At 40.2% G+C, this 26613-nt stretch overlaps 1 protein-coding gene across 1 annotated transcript in view; it reads right to left on the bottom strand.

The window, feature by feature from the left end:
• Nucleotides 1–263: 263 nt before the first annotated feature.
• Sorcs3 (sortilin-related VPS10 domain containing receptor 3) overlaps nt 264–26613 on the bottom strand; it is a 599481-nt gene continuing 573131 nt past the window's right edge. The window contains exons 21-27 of the mRNA NM_025696.3: nt 17256–17379; nt 15528–15640; nt 11494–11625; nt 9302–9401; nt 8254–8359; nt 2960–3120; nt 264–2147 (exon numbers count right to left, since the gene is read on the bottom strand). Of these exons, the coding sequence (NP_079972.1) occupies nt 2083–2147; nt 2960–3120; nt 8254–8359; nt 9302–9401; nt 11494–11625; nt 15528–15640; nt 17256–17379 (801 nt within the window). The 3' untranslated portion in view covers nt 264–2082. The remainder of the gene's footprint in view (nt 2148–2959; nt 3121–8253; nt 8360–9301; nt 9402–11493; nt 11626–15527; nt 15641–17255; nt 17380–26613) is intronic.

Raw genomic sequence — 26613 nt, 5'->3', positions numbered from 1 at the left:
CAGACTCAAAACACCGGACACCAGCTTGCCGGGTATTCCAACCTAGCCTGCAAGGCCTGAGCTTACCAAATCACAATCATAACTCATAAACTCATAAACTCATAGACTCATAAACAAAAGATACATACGTATGTGTTCCAATAAGCCTTTCCTTTTGAGGGGTGCAGGGTGGGGTGGCTATGTAATAGTATTGAAGCCATGTCTTATGGATACACTATGTAAAAAATAAAAACACTAAAAGAGAGAATTCTCCGCCAAGTAAATAGCTTTGATGTACAAAAATACATTTATTTTCAACAATTTCAAAACCACTGTCTTTTTTTTTACAGTAGAAATATTCAAATGGAACAGTAAAACCAAGAACAGTATATGTACATATACTGTATATATATATAGATATGACTCATGCACTGTATTCCAGTATTTAGTACACAAATTGCAATTGTCTGCCCCATTTAACCCTTGAAATGAAAAAGAAGGGTCTTTAGAAACCCTTCTGATACTGACCTATGCTGCAGCCAGCTGGATGTCTCTATCACATTCTCCCTGTGTCTCACAAAGAGGAATATGAACAGCATCCCATGAGGGTTAACAGGTACAAAATGTGGCCTTTCTTCTCACACACACACATATATATATATATACAGTATATCATTCTTTGAAACAAGTGTGCACAGGCAGAGCCCAAAAATGAAAACGATGCTCGCAGCATGGTGTAAGGTGATCCTACTGAAAAGAATTGGCATGTTAAACAGTTGGAGGGGCTGGGGTGCTAGGAAAGCCATTCACCCCAGAGGGGAGGGAACTACCTTAAGGGAACTGAAGGCCGACATCTGACTTTAAGGAAGTTGTGTACATCTGACAAGCAAAAAGCACAGCTTTGCTAAAATCACTCCGACTAATATCATTAAAGACTAGATCTTTGTTTGGCCTGCAGGGTTTGCACAGACTCGGGATTCCACAAGTGGGAAATCCCTTCCAAGCCTCTCTGATTCTTGTCATGCCAGGTGGTGCTCACTGGACCTCACATAATGCCCAGGGAATGTTCTGAGCTCAGAACAGCTGGGCGGCTCCCCATGGGCAATGCACATATCCACGAAATCCAATTAGAAAACAGAGTGACAGGATCTTTAGATTCCTTGCTGCTTCCTTCGAGAGGACTGCTTTCTCAGGCTGATAAATACCTTTTTTTTCTTTATTTCTTTATGAGAGTTTGAAGTCTCTACTAGTCTTTGTGACTCCTTCCATGTTATCCTAGGAAGAAAAACAACCCCCATGTTCCTGAACGCCACTGAAGTCCTTCCTTTGTCAATTGCCCTGAAGAAGCCCTCCCCCATGCCCTTTATATACATAAGCAGAAACAGGCTATGGTGTGGACAGAGACGCAAGAGTTGAGTGTGAAAGACAGCTGGAGAGCATCCAGAATCCAACACATCAGGCAGGCTGGGGGGCGGTCAGCTCTGAAGGTGAGTGCAGAAGCCAACACACACATCTTTCTTTTTTTCTGTTTTCTTTTTTACTAAACATTAAATTATTTCTTAGGAAATAAAAAGCTATTTACATTGTAGTTATATACAATACACCATCTTTAGCCTCAGTTTCGACATGCATGAGGCAGGGCCTCTTTCGGAAAGGTGTGCGCGCCTTTGGCAGCTACGTCCACTCCCCCTCAACCTACGTCCTGCAATTGAACTGGGGAATGGTCTGTGTTGTATGTGTATGTAGTGTGGAGCATGGGAGGAGTAAGGAAGGATGAAGTTAACAAAAACCCAACTCAAAAAAGTCAGAACGACACAAGAAGAACCTTGCTCTCCTGACAGCAGAGTAAAGCAAGAAACCCGTGGGAAAAAGCATTCTTAATACAAATACAACCATATATTCCTTCATCCCTTTATGATCGCCTAAGAATGCCTTTTTTTTTTTTTTTTTTTTTTTTTTGCCTCCCAAAGCTAAGCATCTGCTTACTATTTATGACGGTAAACAAAAGATTAAAAAAAGACATTTTCATTTTTCCATAATAATAGTAGTAGTAGTCATCAAAAATAAAAAGTGGGGAAGGTGATTGGCCACGTGGCTTCTTGGTTAAACACTAGTGCAGTTGGGGATCTCCTTTGTGCTCTCGCTGCTTGCAATGGTGGCAATGCTTCCTGTAGAAGAGGAGAAAAGACACAGAGACGAAACTGAAGTCAGTTCCATTAGGGTGGCGAAGCTTTTTTATTCTCTGCCAAATACCAAACTGCCTGGGACAGGTTGTATGTTTTAATGAAGGAGGGCATCTCGATATTCCTACCAGTTTGCAAACTTCTCATCCACCTCCCCAAATAGTAGTACCTAGGTAGAAACAATAGTCTGACCATCATCGTATTCTGTATTGATCATTACGGCAATAGCTAGCATGTAGCAAACACTTAAAGATGGAGCAGGCATTGCACTAATTCATAACATAATTTAATGAGGGGAACAATTTCAGAGTAGAATTCCAGACAGCCTATGACAGTTAAACAGAATCCTGGTACTATTAGTCCCATTTTACAGTTGAGGAATGTTTGGTACTGAGCATTCACAAGGTTAACTGATTGGCCAAGTAAAGGCAGTCCATAGTACACACTGCATCATGTAAGTATCATTAAGGACTGATATGACTTTAGGTTTATGGACTTAAAAAAAGAAAGAAAAAAAAAAACCTCCCAATAGCAGTGGATAATTGCCTTTATCCTCCACTGGGACACCCATGTTTCTAATCTTTATTAAATTCTAATGGGAAAAAAAATATATATATAGTCTGTCAATTTCATGTAGCTAAAGGTGGCAAATGAATTTTAAAGAAGAGTATGTCACTGTAGGCAACTTTCCCCCTAGCCTTGTAGTGCAGGACTGTCTAGTGGCACACACAATGCCAGCAAATGACTGATAACTGGGTGACAGAGGACACTGAGCACGGTGGCACAGGCACACATACCTATGACCCGCGTGTCCAGCTCTTTGTCCAGCAGCTCCTCGGGCTCGGTGAAGTCACTGAGTGTGATTTTGGGTGCATTCTCACTTTGGCTCACTGACCCGATCATCTCCTGTTCCTTGTCATGTTGGACTTGGGCATAGATGTTAATCCAGGGGATTTTCCTACATGAGGTAGGAACAAAAGCAGCGTGAGATAAAAGAGCATGCCTGATGTGGGTAATAAGATGTCCTGGGAAGTAGAGGAGGAGGAAATGGTATTAAAGGGAACAGCCAGTGTCAAGGTAAGGCCTTGGCCACACAAGCTACTGAGCCCAAGCATAAAAGGTTAGGCAGCAACTAAGATGCCCAGTTAAGAGGTTGCCCACAGAACTTCTTGGAAATGGAATGTTGATCGGTTACTCGGCAAAATCTGAAAATATTTACCTGTTATTACATTTTATTTAAGTAGCTGGACTTTGAGTCATGTCACAGATATACAGTTACCACACAGTTGCATTTCTTAGGCATCTGCTGAATGAATGAATAAAATGCCCAAACCCTGTGCTCTGTCTATTCTTCTAGAGTGAATTACAATTCAAAGACTGAATTTGTATGTAGTCACATCATAGCCAGAGGATAATTTTCTTATTTTATTGAAAGGTAGGGATGTCGAACTAAATTCTAAAATGACAGAAAGCCAATACATGTCTTCTCATGTTTAATCCAACCCAGCATAGTCCATGCATTCCTAAAAGTGCATCTCTCCCTTGTCCTAGTTTCAATCAGTAGGATTTTTATCTTCTTCCTTCTATTCTGACCTTAAATAAGGCAAAATGTGGTGATATTTAGTAATTTTTCATGATAACTCTTAATGAAGATTCTGAGAACAGGTTTTAAGCACACACTTGTCTCTGCCTGACCTCTGTGTCCCACATCCATGTCTTCGTTTTTGTTTCCATAAATGACAAGGTATGTCCTCATGTTTGTTATTGGCCAATATCAGTGTAACCGAACTTATTATACCTGAAATGTACAAGGTCTGTGAGCTAGAAAGCCACACAATCTATTAATGTACAAAATGGAAAATTCAGTGGCTGAATATCAACTCAGTTGACAGAAGTGCCTGCACAGCATTCATAAAGCTCTGGGTTTAATCTCCAGCCTCAAATAAACTGGCTATAAGATGCATACCTGTAATTTAAGCACTGGGAAGATACAAGCATGAGGATTAATCAGTTCAAGGTCACCCTCAGCTATCTAATGATTTTGAGGCAAGGCTGGGATAAAAGAAAAGACAAAGAGAGAGAGAAAAGTAAATAGATGATCAGATAGATAGATGATAGATAGATAGATAGATAGATAGATAGATAGATAGATAGATAGATAGATGTTTGTTAGATATGTGATAGAGGATAGACTATATATAGAGAGGGGGGATTAGACAGTTTGAGTTGAGCCTTTGATTTTTTTTTTAGCTAAATGCAGATATAGTCTAATGATTTACATTGCTTCTAATTAGAAAATTATAATTAGGTATTCATGTCAAGCTCAACTGTAAAATTAATGTTCACTATGTCTGGGGACAGTGAAACCATTCCTGTTCATACAGACCTGCATACTTCAGAGTTATAGCTAGATGTGTTATCTACCCCTCCTGTTTTGCTAAAGGCACCTGTGAGTGTTTGTACTCATTAGGCCTTACAATGACTGCTCACTCTATTTCAATTCCTGAAAATAAGCATGTTTTCATCTTTTATAGATGACTGGAAGGAACTGACTTTGACATCACAATTTGTAACATTAGAAAAAGCTGTCAAGTTGTTCTTCATTACTTAACGCATCCACTTGTGGAACTTTTGAATATGTCAGTCAAGTCTGAGCTCTGAGTTTCTATAAAAAGATCAATGGATGTATCTTGAGCCACATATCTGTACAGGTTTAAATAAGAAGAATAAAATTGAGAACCCAAGTATCCCCCAAAAAAGCAAGCAAGCAAACAAAATCCAGGTGCTGTTTATATTCATTTGCTCCAGCTCTGAGAAAAGGAGACTGAACGATAATGAAAACCTTATTTTTAAAAAGAGAGGAAGAAAGAAATGTAAGGGCTCTAACATTTTCTTGACTAACAAGAGAAAAAGATATACAAGGATAGAAAGCTGGTCTTGTTGGGGACTTTTCAGAAAGGAAAAGTCACTTCACAATCATTTTGAATTATAGTGCTGAAATGTCTGGAAATAACACTTGCTATCTATGAGGCCGATGTAATGGGCTGGGCGGGGTGATATTACTTGAAGGATTTTAGGGATCCAACAACACGCTTAACCTCATTGGATGGTTCTCAGGACACAGAACATAGCAAGTACTCAATATGTATTTGTCTAATGAATGGATGTTTAAATTCGTTTGTGCTGGTGGCCATAAATAGAAAATTTTGCTTGTATAAACATTTTAGCCGATAATCTAGAAACAAAAATGAAACTGTCCTCATTGCCTTGTCTGAGCCATTCAGCCATGTTTGCTAGGCATGTGTAACTATTTGTATTTTCAATTAAGTCAAAATTAAAAGCTGACTTCCAGTCATACCGGGGGCTTCCATATCCTTGCAGATTATGATGTGTGTTCATTATTATAGCATACCCTGTTGGGTGGTAATGAATAGACAAAAGAGAGTGGGAGATACAGGAAGCGGAGCCTGACCTTTCCTTATTTGCTAGCTGGCATACTCTGCACAGCCACCATTGGGTTGCTGCAAGACGGGGAGAAAAGAAAAGGCCAGAGAAATTTAAAAAATAAAAATAAAAAATAAACTTCATCAGAGCATCACCCAAAGGCCTGGAGCTTGAGGAGGAAAGCATCCAAGAATGTGGGCTGGGAGAGCAAAGGCTCACCTTTGGCTTAATGCTGTTTATCCAGTTTGACTGACACTAATCTACTGTCAGAGACAGAAAGTTCTGGCTGATGAGTGAGAAATAAAAAGTGGACTTATTCTGAGCTCTTATTGTATAAGCTTATCCATGCACAAAAGTCTCCAAAGTTAGAGTTGTCTACAGAAAGAAGTTGATGGTGTAAGGAGTTTAGGAACCTGCATATAACTGAGAAAAGTTCTACGTTACAAGTTGGCTTGATTTGATGTGGAGAGGTGTGACAAACAAAAGTCGCTTCGGGAAGGATTTCTGTTGACCCTGCCCCTTCTGCCACTGTGGAACTGAATGGTAGAACAAGCTAGGATACGGTTTGCTCAATTGATATTCACACCCCAGTCTGTATATTCACCACAACCCCGAAATTCTCAAAAAACAATTCCTTGGATGACTGATATTCATCTTTGCATAAAATTTAAGTACATCCATAAAATGGTGGTTTTCTTTTCCTACTAAACATTTTCTCTTTAATTATACCCTAAGGGTGTTTTTTTTGTTGTTGTTTTTGTTTGTTTGTTTGTTTGTTTTTTCTATCCAAAGCAACAAGGAGCAGATGGGTTGACCCACCTTGACCCAAAACCACATGAATCACATTCAGGTTTGCAAATCCACTAGCAAAGTAAGCTAAGTCTGGTCTTCCAGTGAGCATGAGTGAGTTGAGAAATCCTTGCCCTTGTGACCAACAATCAGCTTTATATTGAATTAAAAAATGATGTTTCTAAGCAACTGAAATATCCACTGGAGAAGAAAAAAAAATGGAGAGAGAAGAGGAAAGCTACCTACCATCAAGCCCTCTACAATCTACAAAGAAAATCTTCTCATCCTAGGAACACTCCCAGACTAAGGTAGGCTTTAAAAACTCAATGGCTGGAGGAAGTCAAGGAGAAGGGAGACTCCATAGGAAGACCAGCCGTCTTAACTAACCTGGACCCTCAAGATCTCTCAGACACTGAACCACCAACCAGGCAGCATACACTAGCTGGTCTGAGGCCCCTGACACATATACAGCAGAGGTCTGCCTGGTCTGGCCTCAGTGAACAAGGATATAACTAACCCTTGAGAGACTCGAGACCCCAGATAATGGGGAGGCCTAGCTGGTGTGTGGAGAGGTGTGGAGGGTAGGGACATCTTCTTAGAAACAGGGGAGCAGGAATTATAGGAGGGCCGAATGGGAGGGTGATAACAACTGGACTGTAAAAAAAAAAAAAAAAGAATTAAAGATAATAAAAGAAAACCTTTATGTTCCTTTATTTTTCCCAGAATTCCACAAAGTACATCTATTCATCATAATTTTTGGGAGACTCTTATGTTACATGTCAGTTTATGACCCACAGACATCAATGGAATATATACATGGTCTCTAGATCTTTGTTATTAGTGATACCTCAGGGTTTCTTGATCACTTAGTATATGGTAGCTATAGCTACTACATTATTTTTATGGTATATTATTATATAATTATTAAACATAGTATTTTTAATTCACACACCCAAACTATGAGATATGATTGCTTTTTTTGTATCTTACAGGTGAGGAAATGAAGGCATGAAGATGGAAATACAGTTGCCCAAGGATATAAATGCCAGAGGTTAAACTGCGTCCATCTCATTTCAGTGGTTAGAATTTGTGCCAGTAAACTCCATGGAGCTTTACATACTTTGAATATTAGTGCATAATAATTGTTCATTCCAGCTTCATTCATTTTGTTAATAACCCTGTTATTCATGGGGGTTTCAAAAAAGATTTCTGAGTAAATGTGGGGTTTGCTTTCTCTGAAAATTCTGTTTTAGAAACAGGAAAAGAAGAAAATAGGAGCAATATATAATACACAATAATTTTTCTTTTCTCTCTCTCCCTCTCCTTAAATTGAACCATATTCTCATATAGCCCAGGGTAGCTTCAGGCTGGTAGCTGGTGATGAGCTTAAATTTTTGATATTCTTGCCTCTACCTTTCAAGTGCTAGAATAAGTCATGTGCCATTATGTCTGGTAGAAGGTGATGGGGATCAGACCCAGGGCCCTGAGCATGCTAGGCAAATACTTCACAAATTGAACTATATGCTCATCACGCAGCATGCAAATTACAAAGAAACACTAGATAGCTACCACCACGTGAGATAAAGAGGCATAGGTATACAGACATGTGAGTGTGTAACTAATCCTTATTTTCGTAATCCATTAAGCCTACAAGGTAAAGCCAACTCTGATTCTATAAGCATTCATTCCTTCATCCTCAACCACTCCTGATCTTTTTTTCCATTGCCAGGGAGAGCTTCAGAGAGAAAAAAAAATAAAGATCATATTGTCAATATGAGTTAAGGAACACTGGTCATAGGAAGAGTCAACTGCAGTGTTCCTAGCCTAGAGATACGGCCCGACTGACAGTAGCACATACCTTTTAAACTTGTAGATCAGAAACACAGCCAAGCCGACGAATACCACCGAGAGGAGCATAAGCATGGCAGAGCTGCTATGCCCAGCGCTGGAGTCCACCAGGGGAGCTAGGAACGAAAAGGAGACATGCTCACTCTGAAGATGGAGCTGAGGCTGGATGCAGTGGAGACCAAGGCTGACTGTCCACCCTCATTGAAGTGCCGTAAGAAGCGTTCAATAATGGGAAGAGCTGCTCTGAACCTTCAAGGATACATATCTCTTCTGTTATGTCTGGGAACACTTGCTGGATTATTAGGGTGCAATCTGAATGGGTGGGACTAGTTGAGGGAGGAGGCGTCTTGAATTCTTTGTCTCCTTAGTCTTCTTAACAGTAAGACAGCACACTGACAGCCTTTGATTAACCACAAATACAACCTTGGACTGTTTGACTCAACCTCTACTGCACTCTACTGGTGCCAGTCCCCTAGGTGGTGAGTTTTAGGAAGTCTTTAGCAGAAAATTCTGAGATCAGTAAGGGCCACTGAACAATCAGCCTCCCGGGGCTACGCATCACTTCAGAATGCAACATCTCATTTCTACTCCTTTGGTAAGGCGCCCAGCAAAAGCTAACTGGCCCTTCTTCCCATGTGAGCTCACATACCATAAAAGGAATGGATCTAAAAGTTTCCTGAGCTGACCTCTAAGAAAAATTCAGAAAATTAAAGACTTTTGAAGAGTCCAAGGATTACCCATAAAACTCAATCATCTCAAATATAAAGTCAGAGTTAAAAAAAAAACAAAAAAAACAAACAAAAAAAAAAAAAACAAAGAACTTTTTCTCTAAATACTATGCAGGTTTTGACTGCAAAGCCCTTTGTAAGAAATGCCTCCTGTAGTACCTCCCGAATACCCTCAGAAACACAAGGCTAACTTTTTCAGCCATTGCCACAGATATAGGCTTAGTTATTGTATCATCTATGGAAAGGGTTTTAGAAATTATTTCTTCCCTTTTCTGTTTAAAATAACGGCCCATCCATCCTCATATCCCCTGACTCCCAGGAAGCACTCACCTAATGTCAGCTGTGTGACATAAACAATGACCTGGACACCTGGCTTCAGCTCAAACTGTACCAAGTTTTGATTAAGCGCATTAAATAGTGTCTCTACAATCTGTAAAATAAGAGAGAAGGATCACGGATAGATGTGGCAAGGGATAGTGCTCCCTCATGAGTCAACTGGAAAAAAAAAAAAAGAACCAAGTTCATTCATGGGATAGGGACATCAACTTGGTTCTCACATCCTACAGAGCTGTGTGAAACCCAGAAGTGGAGAGGCAGAAGGGGACATGTCAAAGAAGAAAGAGCAGCTTTCCAATTCTCCCCGTGAATGAGAACTCTAACAGACATAGTATTTCATTCAACTTCTAGCTTAGGGCTCTTTCATCCCTGCCTTTATAACCAGAGGCATGTTGTGGGTTCAATGAAAGAACGTCAACTCATCATTAGTTCTTTAATCTGATCAGGTAACATACTGGGTACAGAGACACCTGCAGGGACTAAAGAACATCCAGAGCCCCAGCCCAATCCTGTGTATATTCCATCTCAGAGACAATGGGAAGCACATATCAAAGCATAGACTGCCTCCTTTCATGGGATAATTTCCTCTTTGCTTTTCCCCAGCAAGTCTCATAACACATAACATCGATTTTTATCACTGTAATTCCCACATGAAAGCTGAGACTGTTGTCCCAAACTGGTATCTGGCTGTACACACCTTAATATTGTAGTTGCTATTCATCACTGTAATTACCCATTTCCCTAAAAGGATGGATGGTCAATGTACCTTCCAAATGCAGTGCATGGCTGCGACATGCCATTTGTGATAATGTAGGTCTAAGGAAAGGGTTATGTGCACCAAGAAGATGGGTTATCTCTGGTTGACTTCAACATGTATCCCTGCGATAGAGATGGGTGTCATCCAGGCTAGGTGTCTTAGTCGGGGTTTCTATTCCTGCACAAACATCATGACCAAGAAGCAGTTGGGGAGGAAAGGGTTTATTTGGCTTACACTTCCACACTGCTGTTCATCACCAAGGAACTCAGGACTGGAACTCAAGCAGATCAGAAGGCAGGAACTGATGCAGAGGCCATGGAGGGATGTTCCTTACTGGCTTGCTTCCCCTGGCTTGCTCAGCCTGATTTCTTATAGAACCCAAGACTACCAGCCCAGAGCTGGTCCCACCCACAAGGGGCCTTTCCCATTTGATCACTAATTGAGAAAATGCCTTATAGCTAGATCTCGTAGAGGCATTTCCCCAACTGAAGCTCCTTTCTCTGTGATAACTCCAGCTTGTGTCAAGTTGACACAACACTAGCCAGTACACCAGGTGAGAATCAGAAGAATGCAGAGTCTCAGCAATGGTTGTTCCACATAGAAGCAATTGCATTTAGATCACACAGCCTTTTCAGCAGCTTTGGCCCATCTCATTTCCTGACTTAGCATCACAAGAAGATAGGCAAGGGTGGTACAGTATAGAGCCAGAAATATCCCAGTGGAAGCAAACTTGATAGAAACTGCAGACTAGGGCTCTATTTGCTTCCAGGGCTATGTGCAGATCACATGAACCATGTGTCCAAATAATGACAGTCAGCTACAACCCATTTTGCAAATACTGCTCCCTTTGTCAAAGCAAAATGAGGCAATCCATCTCTCTTCAGAGAAATGAAATCTGAAAGCAGTTTGTTTTCTCTCTGGAAACAGTAGTTAAATTGACCAGCATCTCTAGGGTCAGTGCAGTTTAAAGACAAGAAGCCGTCATTTTCATAAACAGATAGAGAAACCCAAGCATGCACACCTTTGCCTGTCTTTGTATCTGTTTTCTCTCTGTGTGTTTATGTCTGTCCCTTTTACCCTTCATCTTTTCTTTCCTCCTTGCTACCCAGAAGCTATTGAAAAGACACATGAGTGAGTTTCAGGGATTCTAACCCCTGTAATAAGTGGCCAGTGATACTATTCTGTTTTTACTTATTTTGCATAGGGGCAACAATTGTTTAAGATCATGGATGTTGGTGCCAGAGTCACTGGGTAATTGGTAAGCTTTTCTCCCTCTATGACTAAAAACAACTTTGTATAACTCAGAGTCTGGTATGGTGGCAGGGTATTAATTCAGAGTCTCGCGTGGTGGCAGGGACATTAACTCAGAGTTTGGTGTGGTGGCAGGGACATTAACTCAGAGTCTGGTGTGGTGGCAAGGGTCACTTACTTGTTCGAGATCCCCTTCGTGGCCTTTCCTCCTCTCTGTCAAGTTCTTAGGTGGGAGAATGAAAAGCTCTGCTGAAGTAGGGAGACCCGGGAACACAGCCACGAGGATCTGGTCTTCTGGGACACTGGTCACCTGCAAAGCATTTAGATCAAGCAGTGGGGGGTCAGGGGTCAGGCATCCACATTATTAGCCAGGAAAAGAGTATTATTCATAACTAGACAGCCTGTATGAACTTTTAAACACACAGTATTTCAGTCCTAGACTGCAGTGTGCACCCAGACTTCTCTACTGTTTCCCCCTGGAGCTGCCAGGTAATGAATCATTGGCTTCTCTTCTGCTCTCATTTACATTTTTACTGAAACTTTGAGGGTATTCCAAATGATTTCTGAAATAAGTTCCTCTCGTATTTTCTACTCCCCCCCCCCCCCATTGAGAGAGCTAGAGCAATGGCTCAAACATGAATATACTGGCTCCAAATGAGAAGCAAGCTGTTATAAACAAACATAGGGAGAAGCAAATTCAAAATAACAGCAGAAGAGCACTTGTTTTCTCCAGTTAAAGGGGGGATGTTTTAAGTTTAAGAGCATTATTGGTGCGGCTGCAGTGGAAGGGGAGCCACTCCCTGGGGCTGGCAGCATGAAACAGAACTGATACCCATCATCAATTTGCTTTCCAAAGGACTCTCTTACAGGCTATAAAAATATTCATATTCTTCAGTCAGCAATTGCAGTATGTTTAGTCCTAAAGAAATGGTTCTAAATGCTTGGAAAACCATGCATAGGAAGAAACAAAATATTATGTGGAATAAAAGATAAATGGAAAGATTAAACATTCAAAAATTAAGAAAACACTGGTATAACCATGTGGAAGAATATTCTTGTAGTTGGAAGGCGACGTTGAGGTCACATGGATGCTTAGGATGGCTGCATGCTCATGTACTTTTATACCATGTTTTTGGTTACACGTGTATAAAAGCATAAAAGTATATAAAGTTAAAATGCAAATGTTAAAATAAGGCTATGAGAACATTTTTTCTATTCTTGAGTGGATGATTTTACTGATTTCTGTGATTAAAACCTTAGAAGAGGCAAAATTCTCCGACTGAAAAATTGGGTGAGAGTAAACTGAATTTTCCCATGGATTATTCTTCCCAGTGTACATTGAGGGTTTTTCATTCAGAACACTGCCTGTTCACTCAATACAAATATGGGAGGGTGTGTGTGTGATTCAACTGAGGTACCACCTCTCTCCCAGGAGGCTCTTGTGACCATCTGCCTACAGTAATCTTCTCCAGATTATTCAAATCACCATGGCCTCCCTCTCCAGGGATACAGATCATCTCCACTGTTTTTCCTAAATGCATCTAAAAGGTTCTGAAAGGTTTTCTGAAAAGTTGTGGTGGTGTGCTTCCCCAGACATTCCTGAAAATCTTTGAGGATACTTTACTCTTCCAAAGTTTCTTGGCATGGTAGAAAGTCAATGAACCAACGAATGCTTGCTGAATTGAATAGAGGCAAGAGGGTAGATTGTTTCCTATTTGCTCAGCTCTGATTCTCATGTAGAACTAGGCTTAATGATTAGAGTGAACTCTCAGGGATATTATAAAGAACAAAAGAGATCCAGGAAGAGAGGCAGAAAAAACAATCAAGTCTAACAAATCTACCAACCAATAAGGCATTGTCTTGCAGTTCCAGATGTCTCAGTGCCCTGCAGAGAGGCATGACCACCAAGTATTTGGGACTCTCTGAGTCCTCGTGCATAAATCAGAGAAGAGTGCACTGTCCTGAGGATTACCCAATGGAGGGAAGGGGTGAACCTATCAGTGATTGGATGGTATGATCCTTGATTCAGGAATAGTTACATCAGCATCTCTCAGAGATCATAGTGGGACCTTGAAAGCTGTGCTTCTAGATTCATTTAAAGCCATCTGAAGGGCTGCTTGAAGATTTAAGGTCTAGGCCCCACCTGGCATGCAGTCTTCCAAAGGATCCTTCAAAAGCTGTTAAGTTTTTAGTAGCTGCAAGCACATGGAAAATGACCCCCATCCTGTATGATATATTAAGCATATAGGCCATGGTTTAAATACTTGTACTCCCCCAACAATGTTTGTTTTAAGCCTCATCACAAATGTGATGATACAGGATGGAAGGGCTTGGGGAAGGTGATAAGAACAGGAGGGTAGGACACTCAGGAGCAAGGTCAACTCCTTTATTAAAGTAGTCTGAGAGAGTCAGGTTGTCCTCTTCCCACCATGTGAACACAAAGTGAGAAAATGTCATCAGTGAGTCACACTCTTGCCAATGCTTTCATCTTCATCTTTCTAACATCTGTGGACTTTCAAGAGATAAATGTTTATCACTCATAAGTCCAAGTAGCCCAAACAGAACAACAAAACATTACACAGCTATCCTGTTCATATCTCTTTCTATGAAACATTCCTTTATAAAAGTTGGAAGGTCCCTTGAGATAATGCCTATAGGAATTCCCCTCTGTGTTCCACACTTACATAGTCCGCTTCGTTTCTGTCAGTTCCTTCTCCATATCCGTCCCTGTCTCTTTTCTGTATGCTCTCAGACATTTTAGCAATCAGGATTCTCCACCCCCATTTTCCTCCAGAACAAGACAAAAGAGTTCCCACGCATAGGTTCTGACATCTTCCTTCTAGCCTAAACCTCTGCTTGACCCTCAGATTTACATTTCTGACTAGTCATGTTCACACAGTCATTTCTCATGTCCTAACTCACATGGGTTCCCCAACTACAATTTTCCCATACAGTACCCAAGTCGTTAATGGGTAGGACGCCCCCTCCATATTGTCTGAATTGTAGATTGTTCCTTTGCTTCTCACCAATATGTTCCTCTTATTTTTATTGTTCATTTTTAAATGACATTTTGACTCCTTTCTTTGAGATTTTTATTGCCCCTTGTCAACACAACCTTTCTATTTATTTTGAATCCATCCCTACATTCTGCCCTTCCTACACTGTCAGCCTTTCTTTTGCATTGCCACCACAATAGATACCTGGAAAAATCTATCCACTGACAGCATTTTCTTATGTAAAGAAGACACCATACATTTCACATACTCTGATGAATACAACTTAGCTCTTCAGAATCTTTACAGGAAGACCTAATCACTGTAGTCAATCCTTGCCCATTGTGTCCTCCTGTCAGGCAGAGATTGACCACATCAAGCCCTATGTCATTTCTGCCATGTAATAAGCTCTTCCAGCAGAATTGCTTGGCATGGACCGCTCATTCTACCTGAAAGGCACCATCTCTTCCCTGTTAAGTGACATATATCCTTTAAAATATGCTCAAATATCTCCAGAACCATTCCAGTAGTTCAAGGAGTATCCATTGAATCACATGTCTGTGTCAACTTTGCAATCCCTAGGACAGTGAAGGTACACATTTCTCAGTGCTTTTTGGAGATGCTGGCTATGACTCTGCCATAGAACTAATTGTACATTAAACTTACTTCTCAAATGGACTGTTTCATTCATCTCAAAATTCTAGTATATTGCTGTGAGAATGCTTAACAAATGTTTTATTTCCACCAAAGAGAATATGACCTTGGCTTAAATCTATAGAATTATTTTCCTGGTGGGTTGCTGTGTTTCCTAGCCCTCTGCATTCATGTGTGGTCAGTAGTCGTCTAGTGAAGTTAAATATGTATTTAAAAGGCTCTAATTGTAAGCAAAGGGTAGATAAATACATAAATTATTGTATATTCACCAAATGGTTTGTCCATTTTCCATCAAGAGGGTCAAGTAAGTTCCTGTCTCAAAAATACTTGGATCCAACACTGAGCCAATTTCCATCTTTAAACACTAGATTACCCTCTCCTCCATTCTCGGATTTCCTGTCTTGTTTCTCTTTTCTCTCCTTTACTTCTTTAATTTTTCCTATTCTTCCTTTCCTTTTCTGTATGGAGAAATAATCCCTGTCTGTAGACTGTCAGCTTCAATTCCTGACACTACCATCTATTTTTCTTAGTTCAAAAATAAACAATGCAAATACAGCCAACTTACTTTAATCAGAGCTCGCTTGATGACATTGCCAATGTCTTGCCTCCACTCAGGGATATCAGGATTGTGGTAATCCAGATTTGGAGAGAACGATAAGAGCTGTGACTGGAAGTATTCTGCAAGGAGACAGAATGTCAGGGGAAGCTAGCGGACTGGGATAAGAGAGGGTTTGATGGGCACTGGGCCCATAGCCATGTACATCAGGAATCGGTTCTCTTCATAAGCTTCAGATACCTTTCCTTATTTTAACTCTTCCTTTGGCTTCTGAAAAGAAGGAAATTTTCCCACCAGGAGTAGATTTTTGCTCTTCCCCATATTTCTAACTCCTGTAAAGAATATTGGCTGAAGTGGAAGACAAGCAAAAAACACAAAAAGAGATCTGAACTCCCTTCTATGGATATCTCAAAGTCAAACTGAAACATAACAATCATGGCTTCATTGGAATGGAAGTTTCCACCTCTCTGTCCTTCTGTTCCATTGTTGATAATGCTGTAAAAAAAGCCTCACATGTGAGGAAAGTAGGTCAAACCTTTTCTCTAGGGATGTAGGGTAATGCTTGATTCTTGATCTGGTTGGTGGGTAGACAAGTTGTCCACTTGGTGCTCATCCATGAAAATTGGCATTTCTTATGTGCACCAGATTCAGCATAGCATTTACACTCTAATAAAAGAATTTACTTCAGGTCCTCATAAGGGGTGCCAGTGACCAGTTGGCAGAGAAATAGGGGAAAAAACACACAAAAACAAAAAAACAAAAACCAAATAAAAAACAAAACAAACAAAAAAAAAACCCCACCTCACCAGGACAATGCTATAGAAATTGCCTTCATCAGAAACCCACACATACTTGTATGACTTTCTAGACAACTACAATGATAGTGGATGTCTGGGAACTTATGGGAGGTCTGGAGGGATGGTAGCATAAGACCATCAATATCATTTAAAATAAATGTAGTAATCAAAAAACTATTTTTCAGAACATGTGAAAACCCTGCTCATCACCTTCTCTGCCTTCATTTTAGCTTATAGTTATTTTTATTGCTGTACATTCATAGTGTATTATATTAAGCTTCATAATGACATTTTCACTGGTGAGCATATCCCTTCCCTATCCCTTTATAGGAACCTCTCTCCTACCCCCTCCTTATTATGCTTTATTCTCCTAGACAGTTTTGCTTTAAATTTCCTGGCATATATTATTATATCATGTGTATAAAGCTACATAAGCTTATGATTTTAGGCTCATTATAAAGCCTTTGCAAACAATGATGCTAGAATTTCCAACAATCACATCTGGAAAACTACATTTACTCTGTATAGATCATCTCATTACCCAAGATATGAGTTCTGTAGGATGGGGATCATTGCTCCTCTTGCTTTGTAGATAGATCCCTTGTCCCATGTCACACTGTAAACGCTGCATACATGTTGTAGACAACTTAGCAGATCATCATATTGAGCTCATTCATCTATTTTAGCTTTCCTTGTCTAACAACTATCCAAAATATATGGTCATCTAGAAGCACCACAAGATTTGTTCCTGTACAAGGGACAACAGATGACTACCAGTTATCTGTTTATCTTTCAATTTGACTTCTCCATCCATTGAAGTCTACATTTGCGGATGTTGATTCCCTATCAACCTGATGAATTCTAAAGCAGTTTATGGTTGGCACCAAGATAGGAAGAGGGACCTACATGAGCAGAAGAGAATATCACGCTCAGAGCTTACCATGTACTGCAATCTCTTTTGTGTCTTGGATGAGGGCATTCCCAGCAGCAACCTGGACAGTGATGGTGTTGGTTCCCTCTGCAAGGAATGTGAAAGAGATGCTGCTGTCCAAGGTGATGAGGGGCTGCAAGAGAGAAAAGAGCAACACCCTTCAATCTTCCCTAGTGTACCAGACTGTCTCTCATCTTTGTAAATCTGAGAGTGGCATGCATATGCATAGCATGACAGCACCCAAGGGCTCTTCACTTCAAAAAAGAAAAGAAAAGAACGAGCAATTTTATTTAGTTCCCACAAACTGTGTTATTTCTCTGGGAACTAGTAAAAACATTAATCAATTTAAAATTCATAAAATTTTAATCCTGAAAAATGAGCAACACTGTTGAGTTATGTCACCTTGTTCTTTCTTCTGGGCAAAATAACATCAGCTTTTAAAATCCTGTTTTCAATTGCTCTTGGAACAAGGAATTACTTCAATATCCAGCGTCCCTTGTATTCTATACTTCATTGGGCTACAGGGGCTTTTCAGGAAGTGACCTGTTACTTACTTCAGTGTCACCTAATTTAAGCATACTGTCATTCTTACAACAGAAACACACACAAAGCAATGGCCTTAAAATGGATTTTTGTGGAATTATATCTGTTTTCACTTGCAAAGCACTTTTTGCCATTTTTATTAGGTTGAGAATATTCAAACATGCATATATAATAGGCTGTGGTTCAGTTTTCTTTTTCCTTCCTCCTGACTTAGCCAGATATGTGAACTTATAAAGGATAAAAAGAGAAATATAATTATAGATGATTATAGAAGAGAAGGCAGATCCTGAGATGGAAGAGTCAATATTTAGTAGTTTTCTTAGAGCCCATATTCTCTAACGCTGCCTGTTCTCTGGAAGGTAATGTATAGAAGCTGGAGGCTGAGCTAAGGCATATGAGGGAGATATGACTCAAGCGCAGATGAGCAGACTCCTTCTCCTCTCTGCACACAGAAACGATAAAATGCAGAATACTAATGTGGCTTGTTGAAGTGTGCACAGAAGTGCCCTCTGAGGAGTTAAGTGTGTGCCAGCTCTCGCAGTGTCTATCCATGACTGACTGGATATATTCACACAGAGAGATGCAAAGACTTGAAGATGCTGTTTCTAGACAGTATTCCTTCTGTGAGACTGAAATCCTTTTCTGCTCACCAGATTTGGCAGGACTTCTGAGGAACTATTTTGATTTCTTCTGTTTCAGATTCTACAGCCTTCCTGGAGGATCAGGCTGGTGGTCGCTGGACAGAGTTAGAGATACTACCCTAAGCTTCTCATATCTCTTCCCCCAAATGAGGACATCTACTACGGTGTAGGGATACATACATACATATTACTCTACATACAGCTATACATATAGCATTATAATGTACAAAAATGTACCTTTGGAGCTGAAGAAATGATAAGGTAGAGGTTTTTCTATCATACAAACCATGATACCACATCTGTTTAAAATCCTGTTTTTAAATTATTGGATTAATGTTTATTTTACATGTATATATGTTTTTCTTCCACATATGTCTGTGCACAACATGTGTGTAGTACCTTCAGAGTTTTTGGCTCCAAATAACCCAAAACTGGAGTTACCAGTTGAGTGCCACTATGTGAGTGCTGAGAATTAAACCCAGGTCCTCTGAAAGAGCAGCAAACAGTTTTAACTGTATTAAGTCTTATCATTCAGAGACCATCCCAGATCTTTGAAAACAAAATGAGACATCAAATTTGATATTGTGATAGTTAAAAGTTGCTTTAAAATGATAATCCAATGTCATGCAGTTTTTATCACTATTGCTCTGTAGTCTAGTTTGAGATCAGGGAACATCTGAGAGTATCACCATTCCTGACCTCAAGCCAAACTACAGAGCAATAGTAATAAAAACTGCATGGTATTGGTACAGTGACAGGCAGGTAGATCAATGGAATAGAATTGAAGGCCCAGAAATGAACCCACACACCTATGGTCACTTTATCTTTGATAAAGAAGCTAAAACCATTCAGTGGGGAAAAAAGATAGCATTTTTAAGAAATGATGCTGCTTCAACTGGCAGTCAACTTGTAGAAGAATGCAAATTGATCCATTCTTATGTCCCTATCTGTACAAAGCTGAAGTCAAAGTGGATCAAAGTCCTCCACATAAAAACAAATACACTGAATCTAATAGAAGGGAAAGTGGGGGAAAGCCTTGAACACATGGGCACAAAGGAAAGTTTCCTGAACAGAAGAACAGCAATGGGTTACGCTCTAAGATCAAGAATTGGAAAATGGGACCTCATAAAATTGTGAAGCTTCTGTAAGGCAAAGGACACTATCAATAGGACAAAACAGCAACCAACAGATTGGGAAAAGATCTTTATCAATACTGTATCTGAAAGAGGGCTAATATCTAATATATACAAAAATTTCAATAAGTTAGACTCCAGAGAACCAAACAACCCTATTAAAAATGGGGTACAGAGCTAAACAGAACTCTCAACTGAAGAAACTCAAATGGCAAAGAAGCACCTAAAGAAATGTTCAACATCCTTAGTCATCAGGGAAGTGCAAATCAAAACAACCCTGAGATTCTACCTCACACCAGTCAGAATGGCTAACATGAAAAACTCAGGTGACAGCAGATGCTGGCGTGGATGTGGAGAAAGAGGAACACTCCTCCACTGCTGGTGGGATTGCAAGCTGGTACAACCACTCTGGAAATCAGTCTGGTGGTTCCTCTGAAAATTGGACATAGTACTATCTAAGGACCCATTTATACCACCCCAGAGAATATACCCGGAAGATGCTTCAACTTGTAATAAGGACATATGCTCCACTATGTACATAGCAGCCCTATTTATAATAGCCAGAAGCTAGAAAGAACCCAGATGTCCCTCAACAGAGGAATGGATACAGAAAATGTGATACATTCACACAATGGAATAATACTCAGCTATTAAAAACAATGACTTCATGAAATTCTCAGGCAAATGGATGGAACTAGAAAATATCATCCTGAGTGAGGTAACTCATTCACAAAAGACCACACCTGGTATGTACTCACTGATAAGTGGATATTAGGAAAACAGCATGGAATACCCATGATACAACTCACAGACCAGATGAAGCTCAAGAGGAAGGAAGACCAAAGAGTGGATGCTTCAGTCCTACTTAGATGGGGGAAAAATAATCAAGGGAAGTAGAAGGTGGGAGGGACTTGGGAGGAAGAGAAGAGGGGGAGGGGGAAAAGGCAAGAATCAGCTATGGGAGGAGATGGAGGAGATGTACAGAGGGTCAGGAAATTGAACAGAGGTGTCGAGCAATGAGGAATGGGGAACTGGGAGTAGCAACCAGAAAGTCCCAAATGCCAGGACAGCAAGAGCCTCCCAGGACACCACAGGGATGGTATTAGCTGAAATATCCCACATACGGGTGGGAGAACCTGTCAATATCATATCCAAAGGTTAGACATGGCTCCTGATTAAGGGATGGGGCCACCCACCCATCTCAAAAATTTTAACCCAGAATTGCTCCTGTCCAAAGGAAATACAGGGAACAAAGAGTAGAGCAAAGATTGAAGGAAAGGCCATCCATAGACTGCCCCACCTGAGGATCCATCCTACATGCTAACAGCAAACCCAGACATTATTGCTGATGCCAAGATGTGCTTGCTGACAGGAGCCTGATAGAGCTGTCTCCTGAGAGATCCTGACTAATACACATGCGGATGCTCACAGTCAACCATCAGACTGAGCACAGGGACCCCAATGAAGAAGTTAAGGGAAGGACTGAAGGAGCTGAAGGAGGTGGGGCCTTATCTAGCATCAATGAGGGGAGGCCCTTGGTTCTGTGAAGGCTTGATGTCCCAGTGTAGAGGAATGCTAGGGCAATGAGGGGGGTTGGGTGGGTAGGTGGGTGGGGAAGCACCCTCATAGAAGCAGAGTATGGGGAGATGGGAAAGGGGGTTAGCAGAGAGGAAACCAGGAAAGGAGATAACATTTGAAATGCAAATAAATAAAATATCCAATTAAAAATAATGTTGCAAATAATGTTGAACGTGCAAAGCAAACTGGAACTCCCATGCTATTTTGGTAGAAATATAAAATCACTGCAACCATTCTGGGAAAAGTTTAGCTTGTTAGAAGCTATGAGAAGCTTTTCTAGATAGACTGTGCCATTTCGCACTTTATAATCTGCAACTGAGCCCCTAGAATTCAGTTAAGGGAAAATAGTCATGTGCATCTCAGGAAACTTTTTTTTATTAGATATTTTCTAATATATTACATTTCAAATGTTATCCCCTTTCCTAGTTTCCCCTCTTAAATTCCCCCATCCCCTCCCCCCTCCCCCTGCTCCCCAACCCACCCACTTCCATTCCCGGTCCTGGCATCCCCCTATACTGGGGCATAGAACCTTCACAGGATCAAGGGCCTCTCCTCCCATTGATGACCAACTAGGCCATCTTCATTTACATATACAGCTAGAGCCACTTGTCCCACCATTTGTTTTCTTTGATTGGTGGTTTAGTTCCAAGGAGCTCTGGGCGGGGGGGGGGGGGGGCAGTACCCCCAGAGCTCAGGAAACTCTTAGCAGCTCTTCCCATCAGCTTAAAATGTACACAGTCTGGAAATTTACCAATGAGAAAATAAAAATTAACCACAGAGTTTTCATATAACAAATAGAAAATTATATATATATATATATATATATATATATTGGGTACCACAGCAAGAGTTTTTTAAATTAGCTCTAATCATTTTTTATATAGTCTAGTCATTATCTGCCTCCAACAGTTTTTCATCACATTCCTAACCCCACCCCCATATACATAGATTCACATAAAAATACAGATTGTGACTTCCAAACCATGAGAGATAAAAGGGAACAATTTTGTTATGTGATTACACTTTTATGATGTTCTGTAGCAGGCAAATATATCCCATGATGGGGAGGAGCCTGGCACAGGGACTGGCTGAGAAGATCCAGGTCACTTGAGGGAGGATGGTGATATGTTAGCATCATAGGTGGGCTACCCAAGGGACTGCTTGTCAGAGTATAAATATACACTGCAGACTCATGTATTCTATTGTTGATATATTTTATGGTATCCAAGGAGGAACTCTTTCAAGAAACAGTGAACTATAGTCAATGATTTGCAAGCTTAATGATTTAGGACAAAGCACGCAAGCTTAATTTACTTTAAAATAAAAAATGTAAAAATCAAGAGTAATGGATGGATAAGCTTGCCAAGATAGACTTGGGACATTTCCCTAATAAATATTATGATGAATATATGAACTTTTCTTGCAAAATTCTGACCATTTAACTATACATATGACTTTTTGTTTATTTGTTTGTTTCTGGGTTTTTTTTGTTTTTTGTTTTTTGGGTTTTTTTTTTGGGGGGGGGGTTCTCTGTAAAGCTCTGACTGTCCTGGAACTCACTCTATAGACCAGGCTGGCCTTGAACTTGGAGATATGCCTGCCTCTGCCTCCCAAGTGCTGGGATTAAACCATTGCCCGGATTGAATGTTTTATCATAAGTACTAGGTGTAAATTTTTCAGAAGGGACAATAAGGATGTTTTTATTTTTCCAAGACTGAATCATTCCCTCGGGTGGTGACTATCTTAAAGTGTCCTTCTATCCAGCCTGCTGCCTCTTAGTTCCTCCATTGCTCAACATCAATCCTTTCTTCCTCTTTCCCTTGTTTTCTTTTCAGGGAACCTCTGTGGGTCCTAAGCGGGGCATGTGGCCCTCTCCCCTGCGTAGAAGATTCTTTACATCCCAAGACTTATCTGACTATGGCATTTTTATCAATAGCATCATGTCCTCTGAGAGGGGCTTATTCCCTCCTGCTCTAGCAAATCTTATCTCCTCTCCATCTGGCCACTTCCCCAAGTTCCAGAGCCAAGTGAGGGTGCAGGGCTGAAGGACAAAGGGAACACACCATCAGAGGTGAGTGAGCAAAAGCCTCATGCCAGCCAGTCAGGGCACAGAGCCACAGCAAACAAACTCTGATGAATGCGGATGCTTGGTCTCTGGGTGGCAGGGCACAGACAGGCATCTATGCCGGATAAATAGCAGGAACTAATTCTGTTTTGCAAATTGCTTTTGTTTTTCATCAGCGGTTATGGCACCGTGGCTGAGTTCACCTTCCCGAGAAAGCTGGAGCAGTCATCAGGATCCTTGAGTGCTTCATTGGCCACTGATACAGAATGCCCAATGCTAAATTAAATCAAGTATTTTAAGGTTCATTTACTCAAATCTATTAGGCATGCAGACACATTTATTAAGCCAGACCTCTGTTAATCCCAGCAAATTGGCCATTCAGAGACCCACAAACCCAGCAGGCAACAGATTGACTTCTCGGCTCTGCTTTGTCCGAGCTGCAGGGCCAGCTTGCAGTGTGGCCCCTTAGAAAAATATTTCCTGCACTGCCTAGGCTTTGGGTTATATTCCTCACAATGAAGAGTCCTTCACATATGACAGGTCACAAACTATCCAACTGTGCCTGGCAAGAAATAATAAAAGCTCTGAGAAACTATTTAGTTATAAGATTGCCACTTGACTAATGGACTAGCAACCGAATCTGGGGAAAATTCTCTGGATACAGGCTACACCAGCAGTCTACACAGCAAGAATGTTGCACATCATAAAATATCCACAGTTTAAAATGTGCACCTTGATCAAGCCTACCACTGCCAAATTGAATAAACAATGCAGTCATTATGCTTGCCTCACTTCAAACCTTCTGTATATTATATAGCAATGTGTGAAAAGTGCTTATCATATGAAATGAAAAGGCAGAATGTATAATTGTGGGAATATCATGCTGGGAATTATGAAAAAAAAGTTAAACATGCACAAAGGTAAGAAAGAAATAAAGCAAAATAGTATTTATAACTGTGCTATAACTATAGATTAATGGGGAAGTTCAGTTAAAATTAGTAATTGAACATTTATGCACAATACACCAAACACACACACACACACACACACACACACACACACACACACACATACACACACACCACTACCTCCTGAGGTTACCAGCCTAAGTATCCTCTGTTTATTAAATAAATAAAGCTGTTCTGATGATTAAATAAAATAATGAATTGAGAAAATACAACAAATACTAGGAATAACTAGTTAAAATTAGGGCTAGTTCATTTAAAAGAACAGTTTGCCACGCAAAGGAAGCCAAATAGCTCTGAAGGTGACCACACTTACTCACACTCAAAGACACTCATTCCTTTGTCAACCAAATGTGGTCATTTGATAAACCATGGGGCCATGTGGCCCCCTTTCTCGATGCTGTGTTTCTACCATGGTGATAACACTAAAATACTGAAAATGTATCTCTTTCAAATGCAGGAAGTAACTGCTTTTTGTAAACACCTACATGACCTGCAGAATTATATCAGACTTTTATCCCGGTATGTAAAACAACATCTGATGTTCCCTAATGCCTTGTCATGGTTTCCATGACTCATGAGCATTTTTTAGCTGATACTCATGGCAATGGTCAATTGTAGTTACTACTGTTAGTACTTAGATCCAACAGTTAATACAACTCAATGAAAGTTAAGTGTTTTGACAAAAGGACTAGAACAAAGAAAACTATATCTGTATTTTAACCCAGGTTTGTCATCTTCTAAAGCTATTTTTATACTTTTCAGTCTTAGGCATTGTTAGCTTTGTTCTTTGGGAATGAATATTAACTCTAAGACCTTTCTTTCTTGGGTACTTGTATGCTAGTTACCATTCCTCAGCTTGTAGATGGGAACTTTTTTTAACCAAAGAAATACTTCTAGTAATCAATTAAAAAATTAAAACTAAGTTGCCAGTATGCACTTTAAAATCTCATAATATGTCATAACATCTATATGTGGAAGAGAGATTTCAGTGTATAACTCCAAGATGGTCACATGTTAAGTATTAGTTTCTTTGCTCCAGACTCTATAATTCAAGGTAACATATAATTATAAGGGAAATGAAAACTAAAATGTTCAATCTTTTTTCCATTCATTTGTTACTTTAAATCAAATACACATAGGCCATTATTAGGTGCTTCATATTTTAGAATCAGCCCTCAAAAGAAATAAGCCACTGCAGAGACAGATTACATTTGCACCTTCAGCGTCCTGTTGGCTGCCAAGTTAATCTCTATGTTGAGACCCATCCAATAACTGGCCTCATTACAGACAGTGGGTTCTCAGTAAAGATGATAAAGCAAATGTATATTAACAGAAAATAATTCCCCAAACACAAACTGACCTCTCACTTTCTCAGGGGAAAAAAATAAACCTTTCCTGCAATGACTTTGCTATTCTTCTTCTGTGGATATCTCATGATTTTTAAAGAAAAATGACTGCTCAGTAACACCAAGAGGAGAACCTTTCCCAGCAACGCAGCCTTCTCACGCTGAGGGATGACCTGCGCTGCATTGATTTAGGAGGCCTGAGTCTGGGGTCCGTTTCCGCAACTAATCAAGTGTTTCAAATTGGGATGCTGGTTGTACACTGTGAGCGACTTTTCTACTGCACCGAGTATAGACTTATTTGTTTCCCTAGTTAGCAAACAAAACAAAACAAAATGCAGAAGCATTAAGTCACCTCTACTGAGAAGTTAAATTAAAGCCACTGGGCAGAAATACTACAAACTGAGATTCCCCCTCGGTTCATGAACCTTTGTCCATCTTCCACTGTCCCATCTAAGAGAGCATTTTCAGTGATGTGCTACAATGCATACACTTGCTGACCATATAGTATGTGACATTTAAATATGTGGTTATCTTACTTTATACAACAGGCAAGATGAGAGAGTGAGTGAATAACATCTCAGGACAAACAACTTGATCAAGCTCAAATATTCAGGATTATCTAAAACATAGCCACTCTAGCAACCTAACTCATGATTCCCAATCCCGTGTCCATGCGCCCTCTATTGCATCATGCTGTCACCCTCCACAAGATAAGGAATAGGGCATCTCCCAGCCTTAACCTTCTAGAACGAGGACAGAGGTAGACTCCACATCATCATTCCTAATGTATAACTACACCATTATAATTTGGTACATTTCTTATGTTATTTTAAATTAATACCTTTGCCAAGATAAGCAACACCAAGTACACAATGTATTTTTAAAATAAACAAAGTCAGGGAGTGAAACCCACAGGGAGGATCCAGTGAGTCATAGGAGCCTTCATGGCTTGGAAAATTTTATAGCCAGGAGCTGACCAGGTTCTCCCATAAATACTGGAGAAATGTGTGTTTGTGCTTCTTTCAGTGAGAGGGGATAAGGGATCATTTATAAGTGCATCAGTGCACTGTGGCTTAAAAAAAATATTTTCCTA

This window comes from Mus musculus, chromosome 19, assembly GCF_000001635.26.
Source record: "Mus musculus strain C57BL/6J chromosome 19, GRCm38.p6 C57BL/6J".
NCBI lineage: Eukaryota > Metazoa > Chordata > Mammalia > Rodentia > Muridae > Mus > Mus musculus.
The sequence above is the reverse complement of the archived record's forward strand: the minus strand, read 5'-3'. Positions and strand labels throughout refer to the sequence as shown.